This window comes from Dipodomys merriami, unplaced genomic scaffold (genome assembly GCF_024711535.1).
Source record: "Dipodomys merriami isolate MVZ:Mamm:240054 unplaced genomic scaffold, mDipMer1.0.p SCAF_44, whole genome shotgun sequence".
NCBI lineage: Eukaryota > Metazoa > Chordata > Mammalia > Rodentia > Heteromyidae > Dipodomys > Dipodomys merriami.
The window spans coordinates 406,386-420,310 of NW_027206002.1; the positions used below are offsets into that span (position 1 = coordinate 406,386).

General features: G+C 37.9%; 1 protein-coding gene across 8 annotated transcripts in view; it reads right to left on the minus strand.

The window, feature by feature from the left end:
* Positions 1–13,925, minus strand: part of Rapgef6 (Rap guanine nucleotide exchange factor 6) — a 149,734-nt gene that overhangs the window by 92,507 nt on the left and 43,302 nt on the right. For all 8 annotated transcript variants that reach the window (XM_069993676.1, XM_069993675.1, XM_069993679.1 and 5 more), the window contains one exon: positions 12,036–12,179. In XM_069993676.1, the coding sequence (XP_069849777.1) occupies positions 12,036–12,179 (144 nt within the window). The remainder of the gene's footprint in view (positions 1–12,035; positions 12,180–13,925) is intronic.

Below are 13,925 nucleotides of genomic sequence, written 5' to 3' on the forward strand. Positions count from 1 at the left end.
TATAAACTATTTCACTTGCATCCACAATCAGAATTTTATCATTTCATCTCATTAGGCTACCAATTCAAACAAACAAATGCAGCAAAAAATGATGTGCTCTATACACCACCTAGAATCACCACAGGATGCCAGTTTAGGATACGTTTTCCCTACGTATGACATTTCATACTATCTTGATGAAATCCTTGGCTTTAAAAGAGTCTTTGGACTAGAGCAACATAAAGCAGTATGTGGATTTTGCCAAGTTTCAAACCACTACAAAATACTGTTCTAAAGATGTAAATGTTAGCAAAATTTATGTTAACTGTATAAATTATTTTCAAACAATACAGACTGGAATATTTGAAATGATACCATACAGCAAAACAAAGGTACAGTCCTGACAATTACTAAACTGAATATAAATCAATCTTTTATTTCAAATACTAATAACACTAAAAAGAAAAGCTTACCACAGATAAAGGAATAATTACCTTAAGATATATCTACTATGCCAAATAAAAAAAATCCCAACAATAACAAAGCCAGCTTTACACTAATGTCAGACATAATCACACAATTTATTCCATATACACAGTGAAGCATTATAATTACAATTTAGACAAGCCAAACTGAAAAGAAGGAAAAGAACAAAATAAAAACTCATTTCTGTTTATTAGTTAGACTTGGTCTTTGAAATATAAACTGCCGAATACATAATAAAATGTGTAATACTTTTGAAAAATAAATGAAATAAAGTAAATTGCAATGGCCAGAGGTAACACACAAACCCTTGTAAAGGAAAACAGCAAGCCTTTCTAACCTCTTTCCCCCATGCTTAATGTGAACATCTGAAGTGACTCCCGTTATCAGACATGGTTAACTCTAATCACAGGTGCCCCTGAGGAATTCGTGTTTAAAGTGCCTATCTTATCCATCCTCAGTCTTTCTGAAGGAAGGAAAACCAGGGTACCAACCCTCCACACCCTTTTTTTGTAAGAAACACTGGGCTTCAGCATACTCTCATGTATGTCCACTAACCAATCACCCATATGCTGTCAGAAAAAAACTGTCAAAGCCACCAGCCAGACATATGCACTATGAAATATGATCCATCCTTAGGGAGTTATCCAGGAAGAAAAAGCAAAGAGGGAGAGAGAAGCTGTTATCAACGAGGGTGATGTAAGCTTCTATAATTAGAACCAGTGAATCTGAAGGAACAATAAAAAGCACCACCATGCTTACACTTTCCCCTACTCTGGATGGTTCTATCCAGGCTCTTTATACACACAGACAGGGATATACTTTGCATACTTAGGAGCCAGCCAAGTATATTACATACCTTATTGTTTTAAAAAAAAATCTACTAATTTTCTTCAACAACAATTTAAAAGGTCATATCTAATCATGACAATAAAATAAAATCTCACTTTAAAATTAAGCTATCAATAATATTATCATTTCTATAAATTCCTGGGACTACAGCAGAGATTACCTTTTCATTATTTCTCTTTTCTGGCAATCCAAGGGCTTTGCACTTTTCAGGCAGGCACTTTTACCACTTTAGGCATATCCCTGTCCTTGCTATCTTTGATTTTTGAATAGGGTTCGTCTATCCCCTCCCCACCCCCACTCCATTGGCCTAGATCACAATCCTCCTATTTACAGTTTCCTTATAGCTGGGATGATAGGCCTGTGCCAATCACAGGGCTATTTTTTGTTAGTTCAGATGGAGTCTTTTTAACTCTTTGTGGTGTTGGCCTTAAACTTCAATCCTACAGATCTGTCTTCTGTAGAGCTTCGATTACAAGTGTGAGCCATCATGTCTAGCTTTCTCTTCTTTAATTTTAAATACATTTTCTAGTACTTTCAAAGCCAAATACAAAATAGTTCAGTTAATTAAACAGAGTAAGTCAAACTAAAGGGCAGTAAACCATCAGCACTCAGATTATACTATACATTAGTAACTGAGCCCATTTGAACAACCATGCAAAGTGCTCTTTTAGCAATACTTTCTTTAGCAATTACTACATGGGAGGTAGAGAAGGAGAGGATTACAGCTTAAGGCCCGCTTGCTAAGCAAAGTTTGTAAGACTCCTTTTGCAGTAGCACACCCCTGCCATCCCACACTTCAACCCATAGCAGGGCTCTCACTGATGTGCAATTGTCACCGCAGGCTACAGGGATGGCTGATATTAGAAGAATCGTATAAAAAGTTTAAGACTCCAATTCCAAGGAGGGAAATTGGGTGTGCTATGTGTCTACGATTCCAGCAATTATGGGAAGCCTAAAGTAGGCAGAATGTGGCTCAGTTCCACTTCCAGGTGGGAACCAAGACCCTATCCTAAAAATAACCACAGAAAAGAAGGGTAGCAGTATCGCTCAGTGGGTTTTGTGCCCCACAGGTTCTAAGAAAATACAATTCTTAAGCCAGTGGCTCACACCTATAATCCTAGCTACTCAAGAGGCTGAGATCTGAAAATTGTGGTTTACACGTGTAATCCTAGCTATTCAAGAGGCTGAGATCTGAAAATTGTGGTTCAAAGCCAGCCTGGGCAGGAAAAGTCCATGAGACTCATCTCCAATTAACCACCAAAAAGCTGGAACTAGAACCATGACTCAAGTGAGCAAACAGGCCCTGAATTCAAACCCCAGGACACAAAAATTAAAAAAAAAAAAAAAAAAAAAGTATAATTGAAAACTGAATACTGTATTTTCTAAATTGGCAGAAACAAATTAATTTTATAAAGCCAAAACAAAACCAATACATAAAAACAAATTCTGCAAATTTAAGAAATAGCAAATGAAAGTACCATGGTCAAAAACCCTTTTCTGACCCAGAATCATCACTGGTATTCAGTTTTATCTGAAGTGAAACAACTTAATTCTACTCTTCCCATCATTTGTCAGACCCTTGACAATACTCAATAGTAAAGACAACTACTGAACACTACCAAACAAACCTATGTATGCAAAAATGTCATTTTACTTAGAGTTGTAACACCAAATAAAATCTCAAGCAGAGTGCCAGCCATTTGTTCATGTGTACTCAGAAAAATCCCTGTATCCAAAGACAATCTTCATTCACAGTTGATTAGAACACAATGATTCATGAGCATAGACATAGATATATAGAGAAAAGATGAAGAACAAAATTCAACTCTCTCAAAGAGAACCAAATAGTAACACTTTTTTTTTGCTGGTCATGGCACTTGAAGTCAGTGCCTGGGCAATGACCCTGGGCTCTTTTGTTTGAGGCTAGCATGCTACTACTTTAAGCTACCGCGCCACTTCCAGTTTTCCTTTGGTTAATTGGACTTTCTTGTCTGGGATGGCTTTGAACCCTGATTCTCAGATCTCAGCCTCCTACATAGCTAGGATTACAGGCATGAACCACCAGTGCCTGACTAAACAGTATATAATTTAGCAATTCTACTTCTTGTAATTTTTTTCTAAAGCAATTAAGATATAGAAGCATGTATAGAAGAAACAACTTTAATGACCAACTATAGGGAACTGAATATAATAATGGTATTTACAGGGGAGCATTATGCACACATATGCTGTGGACTAGTCATAGTGGCGTATGCTTGTGCTACGTGTGCGTGCGTGCGTGTGTGTGTGAGTGTGTGTGTAAAGGAGGATGGCCACATGAGCCCAGCTCAGTAGTTTGAGCCCAGCCTGGGCAACATAGGCCCTGTCTAATAAAACAAAACACAAACAAAAAGGATGATTTTGTTAAACAAAATATTTTAAAAATATTCAATTACATATTTACATTAAAAAAATAAGATGGACATCTAGACACAGGTGGCCTATAGGACTCCAAACAGATATGACCAGAAAAGATCTTTGCAGTGGCCTATTATAGTCAAGCTATTAGAAGTAAACAAGAAATAGTGCCAAGTCACTGTTCAAGATTATCACTTCAAGAGCTCCAGTAGCGCAATCGGTTAGTACACGGTACTTATGAGATTATCACTTCATGGGGGCTGGGAAGGTGGCTCAGTGGTAGAGTGCTTGCCTTGCATGTATAAGGCCCTGGGTTTGATTCTTCAGCACCACATAAGCAGAAAAGGCTGGAAGTGGTGCTGTGGCTCAAGTGGTATAGTGCTAACCTTGAGAGGAAGAGCTGAGGGACAGTGCCCAGGCCCAGAGTTCAAGCCCCAATACTGACAAAACAAACAAACAAACAAACCAAAACCAAAGGTTATCACTTCAGACTAACAGCAGGAATCTCTCACAGGCCAGGATATCACTTATTTAATAAAAGAAAATAACTGCTATCCAAGAATGCTCTACCCAGAACACTTATTCTTCAGAAAAGGAGAAAGGATTGTCTAAGACAAAACCTGAGGGAATTCACTATGGGACTAGCCTTACAGGAGACACTTAGGACTTCTAGGGAAAGACATCGCCATAATGAAGACACATTAGGTTATCAAACCAAGTCAGAACTGATACAGGAAGAGAAATACAAAAAGAACCAAACCTTGTCAATATAGCAGACCAACAAACCCAAAGATAAACAACAGAAAAAAAAAAAATGTGGACAAAGGATAGTCAAAACAATTACAAGGCCTGGGGATGTAGCTTAGCAGGAAAGCTTTTGCCTAACATACAAGGGGTCCTGGATTTGAGACTCTGAGGACCATACCTCACATAAAAACAATTAGAAAAAATTAACAAAATTATGTAAGTCTTTACCAACAATTACCTTAACTATAAATAAATTAAATTATTCAATTAAAAAAATACAGACTGGATGAATGGGTAAGAAAAATAAGACCTAATAATATGCCGCCTACTTCTTCAGTAAAGACAGAAGCAATACTAAAGGATGAAAAACATATTCCATGCAAATAAAAACTGTAAACAAGTTGAAATATTCCCTTTGTATTTTTGTTGGTAGGTTAGCAATCTATCACTTGAGCCACACCTCTACTTCGAGTCTTTTGGTGTTCTAATTGGAGATTAGCATCTCATGAACTTTTCTTCTGGCTTTCTCCTCAGATCTTAGCTTCCTGAGTGGCTAGGATTACAGGCATAAGCCACACACACCCAGACCAAGGAAAATGTTTAGAGACAAATAAATAAAATCAAAGATGAAAAAGGAGACATTACAACTGCCATCACAGAAATACAAAATGGTTGAGTATAGTGACTCATACCTGTAATCCAACCTAGTTGAGAGACAAAAGAAGATTGTGGTTTGAAGCCAAGATGAACAAGTTAGCAGATCTTACATGAAAAATAACTAAAGCAAAAAGGGCTCCAGCACACTACAAGTGGGAAGCATAAAGGCTTGAGTTTAAAGTGAGGGAAGAGTAAGAAGGAAATACTAAAGATCATTAGACATTATGCAAAGTCAATAATTTGGAAAATCTATAAAAAGTGGGTAAGTTTTTGGACACAAACAATCTACAGAAAGTAAACCCTGACAACAGAAAAAAAAATCCTAAATAAAATAAGATCAAATAATGAGGCTGAAAACACAAATAGAAACAAAAAAGCAAAACAACAACAAACTCCCAATATAGAAAAGCCCAGGGCCGGGAATGTGGCTTAGTGGTAGAGTGCTTGCCTACCATGCATGAAGTCCTGGGTTCGATTCCTCAGTACCACATACACAGAAAAGGCTGGTAGTGGAACTATAGCTCAAAGTGGTAGAGTGCTCACCTTGAGCAAAAGGAGCTCAGGGACAGTGCCCAGGCCCTAAGTTCAAGCCCCAGGACTGGCAAAAAAGAAAAAGGAAAAAGAAAAGCCCAGGAATAGATGGTTTTAGTGCTGAAATTTATCAAACCTTAAAAAAAAAAATACATCAATTCTTTCAATCTTAAGTTTATTAGCCTATATTAGGGGAGTTTCACTGTAATCTTCCCACACATATATACAATGCGTCAAACACTTACCTATGGCTCTTTCCCATCCCATTTCTTTCCTTCCCAACAGATTTCACTGTTCTAGTTCATATGAGTAAACCACTTCCACTGTATTCATCCTTTCATCCCATTACTTAGCCCTCCTACTCCCAGTGACACCTACCACCTTCAATGGCTTCTGATCCACTTCCCAGTCTTTCATTTTTCCATTTTTTTATTTAGTGCTAACAATTCTTTTCAAACTTCTATCAGAGAACTGAAAGGGAGAGAGAGCTCTTGAAATCATTTTATGATTAAAACCATTAAAACCAGTAAGGACATGGAAGAAAAACAAAAAGGAAAGTACAGTCAAATACACCTGATAAATATCATGAACACTGTCAATAAATATCCAAAAGCAATTAAAAAGAGAACTCACCATGACCACATTGGATTTGGTTCTAGTGGTGAACAGTTCAACATATACAAGTTAATAAACTTTTAATAAAGCCATGTATGGTAGTGCATGGCTGTAATCCCAGCTTGGGAGGTTGAGGCATAAGAATTATGAATTCAAAGCAAGCCTATGCTACAAAGTCAGTCACTGCCTTAAAAAATAAAAAAAAAAAAGCAAATGTATGAATAAACACATCTTACCAACAAAACAAGATAAAAATTATGTTTTTCTCATTTGGTAAAACTCATCATCCCTTCATTATAACTCTGAACAAATTAAGAATGACCCCACTTTAAGGAAGTTGATATATGACAAATACACAGCCAATAACACACTGAATGAGGAAATGCTGAAAGTATTCCTCCTCTAAGTTTTGAAATAAGGCAAAAATGACATTCACTGTCATCCTAATTTAATATAGTTCTGAAATGGTTTTTTTTTGGCCAGCCCTAGTGCTTGAACTCTGGCCTGGGCACTGTCCCTGAGCTCCTTTTGCTCAAGGGTAGCGCTTGCTGGACCACTAGAGCCACAACGCTGCTTCTAGCACTTTTGTTTTGGTGCACTTTTGTTTTGGTGATTAATTGGAGATAAGAGTCTCAAGGACTTTCCTGCCTGGGCTGGCTTCAAACCACAATCCTCTGATCTCAGCCTCTTGAGTAGGCAGGATTACAGGCATGAGCCACCAGTGCCTAGCAGTTCTGAAAGTTTTAATCAAAGCAATTATAGGCAAGAAATAAGCCATACACACAGAAAGTTATTATCCCTGTTTGCAAATGATGACTCTACATTAAAAAAAAATCCTGCTGGGAAGTTGGCTCAGTGGTAGAGTGCTTGCCTTGCATGCCTGAGGCTCTGGGTTCTATTCCTCAGCACCACATAAGCAAAAAGAAAAAAGCCAGAAGTGGCACTGTGGCTCAAGTGGTAGGGCACTAGCCTTGAGCTGAAGAGCTGAGGGACAGCGCTCAGGCCCAGAGTTCAGGCCCCACGACCGGACCAAAAAAACCCACAAAAATCCTTGATATGCTATCAAAGACTAGAGAACTGATAAATTTAGAAAAGTTACAGGACACACACACACACACCAACATGAAAAACTCAGCACTACAAACGGGTGACGGTGGCTCACGCCTGTAATCCTAGCTACTCAGGAGGTTCAGGTCTGAGGAACACACACACACACACACACACACACACACACACACACACACACACACACACACACACACACACACACACACACACACACACACACACACACACACACACACACACACACACACACACACACACACACACACACACACACACACACACACACACACACACACTCTCTCTCTCTCTCTCTCTCTCTCTCTCTCTCTCTCTCTCTCTCTCTCTCTCTCTCTCTCTCTCTCTCTCTCTCTCTCTCTCTCTCTCTCTCTCTCTCTCTCTCTCTCTCTCTCTCTCTCTCTCTCTCTCTCTCTCTCTCGAAAAACTCAGCACTACAAACGGGTGACGGTGGCTCACGCCTGTAATCCTAGCTACTCAGGAGGTTCAGGTCTGAGGATTGCGGTTCAAAAGCCAGCCTGGGCAGGAAAGGCTGAGAAACTCTTATTTCCAATTAACCACCAGAAAACCGGAAGTGGCGCTGTGGCTCAAGTGGTAGTGCTCTCCTTGAGCTGAAGAGCTGAGGGACAGCGCCCAGGCCCAAAGTTCAAGCCTCATGAACGACAAAAAACAAACAAAAAAACCCCTCAGCACTATCAGTAATTAATTGTCTTAAAAAGGCCAAAAGTGGAGCTGTGGCTCAAGTGGCAAAGCACTAGCTTCGAGCAAAAACAAGCTCAAGACAGTGCCAGGCCCTGAGTTCAAGCTCCAGGACCAGTACATCCACATATGTGCACGCACGCACACACGCACGCACACAAACACACACACAATCATAAAAGCAATCTCACTCATAATAGCTACAAAATAATTAAATGCCGATGAACAAATTTAATCAAGAAAAGAACGTACTTCTGCAATGAAAATTGCAAAGCAGGTGGGTACCAGTGTCTCACAGGTGTAATCATAGATACTCAAGTGGCTGAGATGTTAGGCTTGTAATTCAAAGTCAGCCCCAGCACCAAGTTCATGAGACTCTTATCTCCAAATAAACACCAGAAAGCCAGAAATGAAGATATGGCTCATGTGGTACAGTGCTGCCAGCCTTGAAAAAGGTAAGGGAAAATGCACAGGCCCCAAGGTCAAGCCCCAGTACTGGTGCATGGGCATACCCACACCCACACAATTGCAAGATGAAAATTAAAGCAACTAAAGAAACAAAATCACATATTGGGAAATTAAAATTATTAACATCCATACTATTCAAAGCAATTTACGGATTGATGTAACCTATAAATACCAATGATATTCTTTACAACATTAGAAAAAAAAAATCTTAATTTATAGAAATTACGACAAAACCACAGCCATAGAAGCCTATATCAAATGAGCAAAGCGGAGGAATAGTAGTTCCTGGTTTCTAGATATACTACATAGCCAGAGTAACCAAAACAGGATGAAACAAACATAAAAACACACTAGAAGCAGGGTAGCTCACGAATGTAATACTAGCTACTCAGGAGGCTGAGATCTGAGGATTGCAGTTCACAACCAGCCCAGGCAGAAAAGTCCCAGTGAGATTCATCTCCAGTTAACCACTCAAAAACCAGAAGTGGCACTGTGGCTCAAGTGGTAAAAGTGCTAGCCTTGAGCACAAAGAGGCTCAGGGACAGAGCCCAGGCCCTGAATTCAAACCCCACAACAAAAAGAAAGAAAACAGACATAAAAACCAACAGAAGAGAACAAAGATCTCAGAAATAAACCTACACATCTATAGCCAACAGATTCTCAATGCATGTGCAAAAAACATTGTAGGAAGGACAGCCCTTCAATAAATAGTGCCAGAAAAACTGATATCCAATTTCTGAAATGACCTCTATTTCTCATTCTATACAAAAATCAACTCAAAATCGATCAGAGACTTAAAATGCAATCTGAAACTCTGAAAACTAACAGAAGAAATCACAAGGGAAAGATGACATCAATAACCAGCGCTTAGATACAATCCTAAAAGCATAAGCAGCAAAAGCAGATGAGTAGCATTATAAAAAACTAAGTTTCTACACAATAAAGAAACAATCAACAGGGTGAAGGGGAGAAATAAATGGACAACTACTCATCTGACAGGTCTAATAATATCTACAACACATAAGGAACTCAAAAACCAAAAATACAAGCAATTTAAAATGGGTAAATCATCTGAACATTTCTCAGAAAATAAAAATGGCTAACATATGAACATCAAAATCCTCAGAAATAATCTCATTCTTCTTAGGATGGCTACTATCAAGAAGACAACTCTCATATACCATGGGCCAGCATGTAAATCAGTAGAGTCATTATGCAAGATAGTATAGAGATTCATAAAAAATAAAAATAGTTGATACTGTGGCACACTCGCATATATACCACACGGGCAAGAGGACAGGAAGTCTGAGGCCAGCCTGGGTAATGAGCTATACCATTCCTTGGTAAACACCCCCAAAGAAACCAGCATACAGAATAAATACTGAATGGCCATGTTTATTGTGGCATTATTCACAACAGTTAAGATACAGAATTGACCTACGTACTCATCAGTGGATGAATAAAGAAAATAGAGTATTATTTAGTCATAAAGAATAAGTCCTATTCATTGTAGCAAAACAGAGAAACTTAATTATAGTAAGGAAAGTTGAACACAGAAAGACAAGTACCAGGAGGGGAGGGGGGAGGCTGGGAAGGGATGTGAAGGGTAAACAAAGGAGGAGGCTGCAATGCTTGGTAAGAAATGTACGCATTATCCTGCCCATGTAATTGTAACTCCTCTGTACAGTATGTTCACAAATAGAATAAAATTAAATTAAGAAAAAAAAAAAAAAAGAAAGACAAGTACCAAATACTTGCTTTAATATGTGGAAACTAAAATAACAGTTGGTCCGAACATAAAATACTAAGAGTTAATAACTCCTGATTACCAAGGGTTGGGAAGTTGAAGGGCACTTAGGGAAGGAGAGACAAAATAAGTTGGATTTGATTAGTGCATACTTTATGCAAGCATCAATACAGAACATAGAATCCTATTTATTAATTATAGATACATATTACTTATGTAATACAACAAAACAAGTTAGTTTAAATAGTGACACGTCAATAATAATGAAAACAGAAATTGAAGCTACTGTGGCTCTGAATGTGGGAAAAATTGTGGGATTAGTATTATTTATTGACAGAAATAGGATGTATCCAATCAATGAAACTAGGCAAATGTGAAAAAAAAACTTTAGAAGTTGCCTTAAATAATTCTTATTCCTGTACAAATAAATTTTATTCTTCTTTAATCCTAACACAGAAGGAATACATTCCTGTTTCTGACAACCAAAAGAACTAAACATGTTCTTGTGACTTTTCCTGAAGTCAATACTCCCACTTATCCTTCATCTTATAATTTTATTTTTTGTTGGTCCTGAGGCTTGAACTCTGGGCTTGGGTGCTGTCCCTCAGCTCTTCAGCTCAAGGCAAGTGCTCTACCACTTGAGCCATAGCGCCACTTCCTATTTTCAGTGGTTTATTGGAGATAAGAGTCTCACAGACTTTCCTGCTCAGGGCTGGCTTTGAACCGCGATCCTCATATCTCAGCCTGTTGAGTAGCTAGGATTACAGGCATGAGCCACTGGTGCCCAGCCTTCATCTTATAATTTAAACACAGACAAACAAAAGAGAAAAAAACTACAGTAACTGCTTATACTTTGGGAATGAATCTCTGACAATTGCTGTTTTTGAGGGAAACTCTTCCCTGGAGATAGAGAGGTAACACAGTAACCGAACACTTGACTAGTATATAGGAAGGCCTGTGTTCGATTTTTCAACACAACATGAACACACGCACACAAACATACACATATTCTTAGATTATGTTCCTTCTTAATTATCTACTTATCAGTCTAAAACAAGAGCCTGTGTACAGCTACAAGGGTAAAGATTTCTAAAAGAAATAGTGTTACAAAAAGCTATTATTTCATCCAGTTTCTGGTAGCCCGTGCTTTTAAAAAATCCTAGCTACTCAGGAGAATGAAATCAGACAAATTTGCAAAGCCAGCCAGGGCAGAAAAGTCCATATGACTGTCTCAAAACAACAACCAAAAACAAACAAAAAACAGCGAAAGCAGGGTTGAGGGTATAGCTCAAGTGTAGAGCACCTATGGAAGAAGAAAGTTGAGGAAGTGTGAGTGTAAGGCTGACCCCAAAGTACTAAAAAGGTATTTTGTTTGTATGTGAAAGCACACATTCAGCACTTACATAATATATGTTAGTGGAGAAATATGCATCTGTTCTACAACTGCAGGGAAGAGCTTCCATGTTTTTATTTGTTTATATTCCTTATAGTATACCAGGAACTCCCCAGGAGTCTATTACCTGAGTTCTCACACTAGTAAGTACTAGGTAAATACTTTTTGTTATATTACTTAAACAAAGGCTGAAAACAAAAACACCTCTTTGATAAGAGGATTTAACTCTAAATAAGCCAGTCACATAGAAGTACTTAGTACATTTACCTACACCAAACGTTTATCTGTGGAGAACAATTATTAATATTGCCAAAAACAAATGTCAAAGACACTATATGTATGAAAATTAAGGAAGAGGCTTGAAATATTTCTAAATGTACTCACAGAAAGGTAGCTATTAATGTCCACATCATCAGTTATGGTTTGACGCTCTCCTTTATAGTTAATTTTCCGAAACCTTCGTCGAGACTGTCTGGCAGGAATTTCTCTTTGTAGAATACTATCTTCATTATCTTTGGAATTCTCTACCTGAAACACATGTTCACATTCCTGATTAAATATCCAGTTGTTCCATGTTAAAGATAGTCTATGAAGTCTTAACAGGCTCATAAGGAAGCTTCATTTACTTCTGCCATGAAACTGAATCAAAACGCACATAGGACAATGTGAGTTAAAAATGATTAGACGATGTTATTATAGAGATCTGGAGACCACAGTTTCCTCTCAGGAAACTGTCTCTTTTGCACACATAAACATATATCCTCTAAGTAGTCTCTTACCAGAAATGAAAGCTGTCAACTACACCTACACATTCAATAATTACAAGTTATAAATTATACTAATTATAAACTTCTTGATTACTTATTTTACTTAGAAAATGATTATGGTTAAGATTTTAGTGAACTGTTTAAAAAGTGGAAACAAAGACACTTTTACTCTACACCCTAATACCCCAAAGATTAGTGACTTTGTAGGCTCACAACAGTGATCGTTTTTCAGCTGCTTTTGGTTTTATGGTTGTTTGGTTTGGGTTGTGTGTGCCTTGCTGGAGATCAAACTCAGAGCCTTGACAATACAGCCCTGAGCTGCATCCCCTGTCCTACAACAATCCTTATAAAAGCTAAATTGACAGGCCTATCTATTTTCAAAGTGTGTGCTGCTGATATACGATTGTACTGCTATACTTTCACAGACTACAGCATTACTTTAAAAATAAAGTATCTGTAGAAGAGTTGCTTCAGGTTTGAGAGCTAAAGAGTCAGAACCACATAGCCAAATGACCATAGGCAGAAACTATGAGCCATATTAAATCCACAGTGACTACTATTAAATCCAAAGGCTGACTATACAACTAGACAACAACAGGAATTACATTTGGATACACTGAAGACTAACAAATATATTTGCTTCTTTTGTTTAGATTTAAGACTGAGTAGCCCAGACAGGCCACAAACTAAAAATCCTCCTGCTTCAGCCCCCCAAGTGTTAGAATTCCACTCTTGAAATACTACACCTGGATTAGCTTCAGATATTTTTAAGAAGGAATTTAAAAATAGCCAGGATTAGCAAACCACACATGCTATTTCTAAAGGAGTAGGGGTACATCTTAAGTAAAAATTTTACTATAAAAGAGAATAAAGCTAGAGTAGAAAAAAGTAAAACAAATACAAAGCCTGTAATGTGATAGAAGTAAATCTAAGCCTATCAGCCACCAAAGAATATAAGAAGAAGAATTTTCCCAAGTTAGAAAATATAGAAGAGCAAACAGACTTTAAGTAATAACACTCACAGAATACTAATGTAATGACAGAAAAGCAGAAAAAATTAAAATTACATATTAAACATCTCATTAAGAAACTGAAGCTGGGCGCAAGTGGCTCACTCCTGTAATCCTAGCTACTCGGGAGGCTGAGATCTGAGGATCTTGGTTCAAAGCCAGCCCGGGCAGGAAAGTTCATCTCCAATAAACCACTAGAACACCAGAAGTGGCACTGTGGCTCAAGCAGTAGAGTGCTCGCCTTGAGCTGAAGAGCCCAGGGACAGCACCCAAGCCCAGAGTTCAAGCCCCCAGCCGACCAAAAAGAAAAAAGAAGAAATTGAGACTAGAATATAAGTAAAATAAAGATTTAACAAAGCTTAAGTTGAGCTTTCATTGGGAATGCAAGTTTAATGTTAGTAAAGTAAAATCATACTAAGAAATTAAGGAAGAAAAAGCCATAAATCACCATAAGAAATGCAGAATTTTTTTTTTTTGGTAAGTTTCAGTATCCTAAT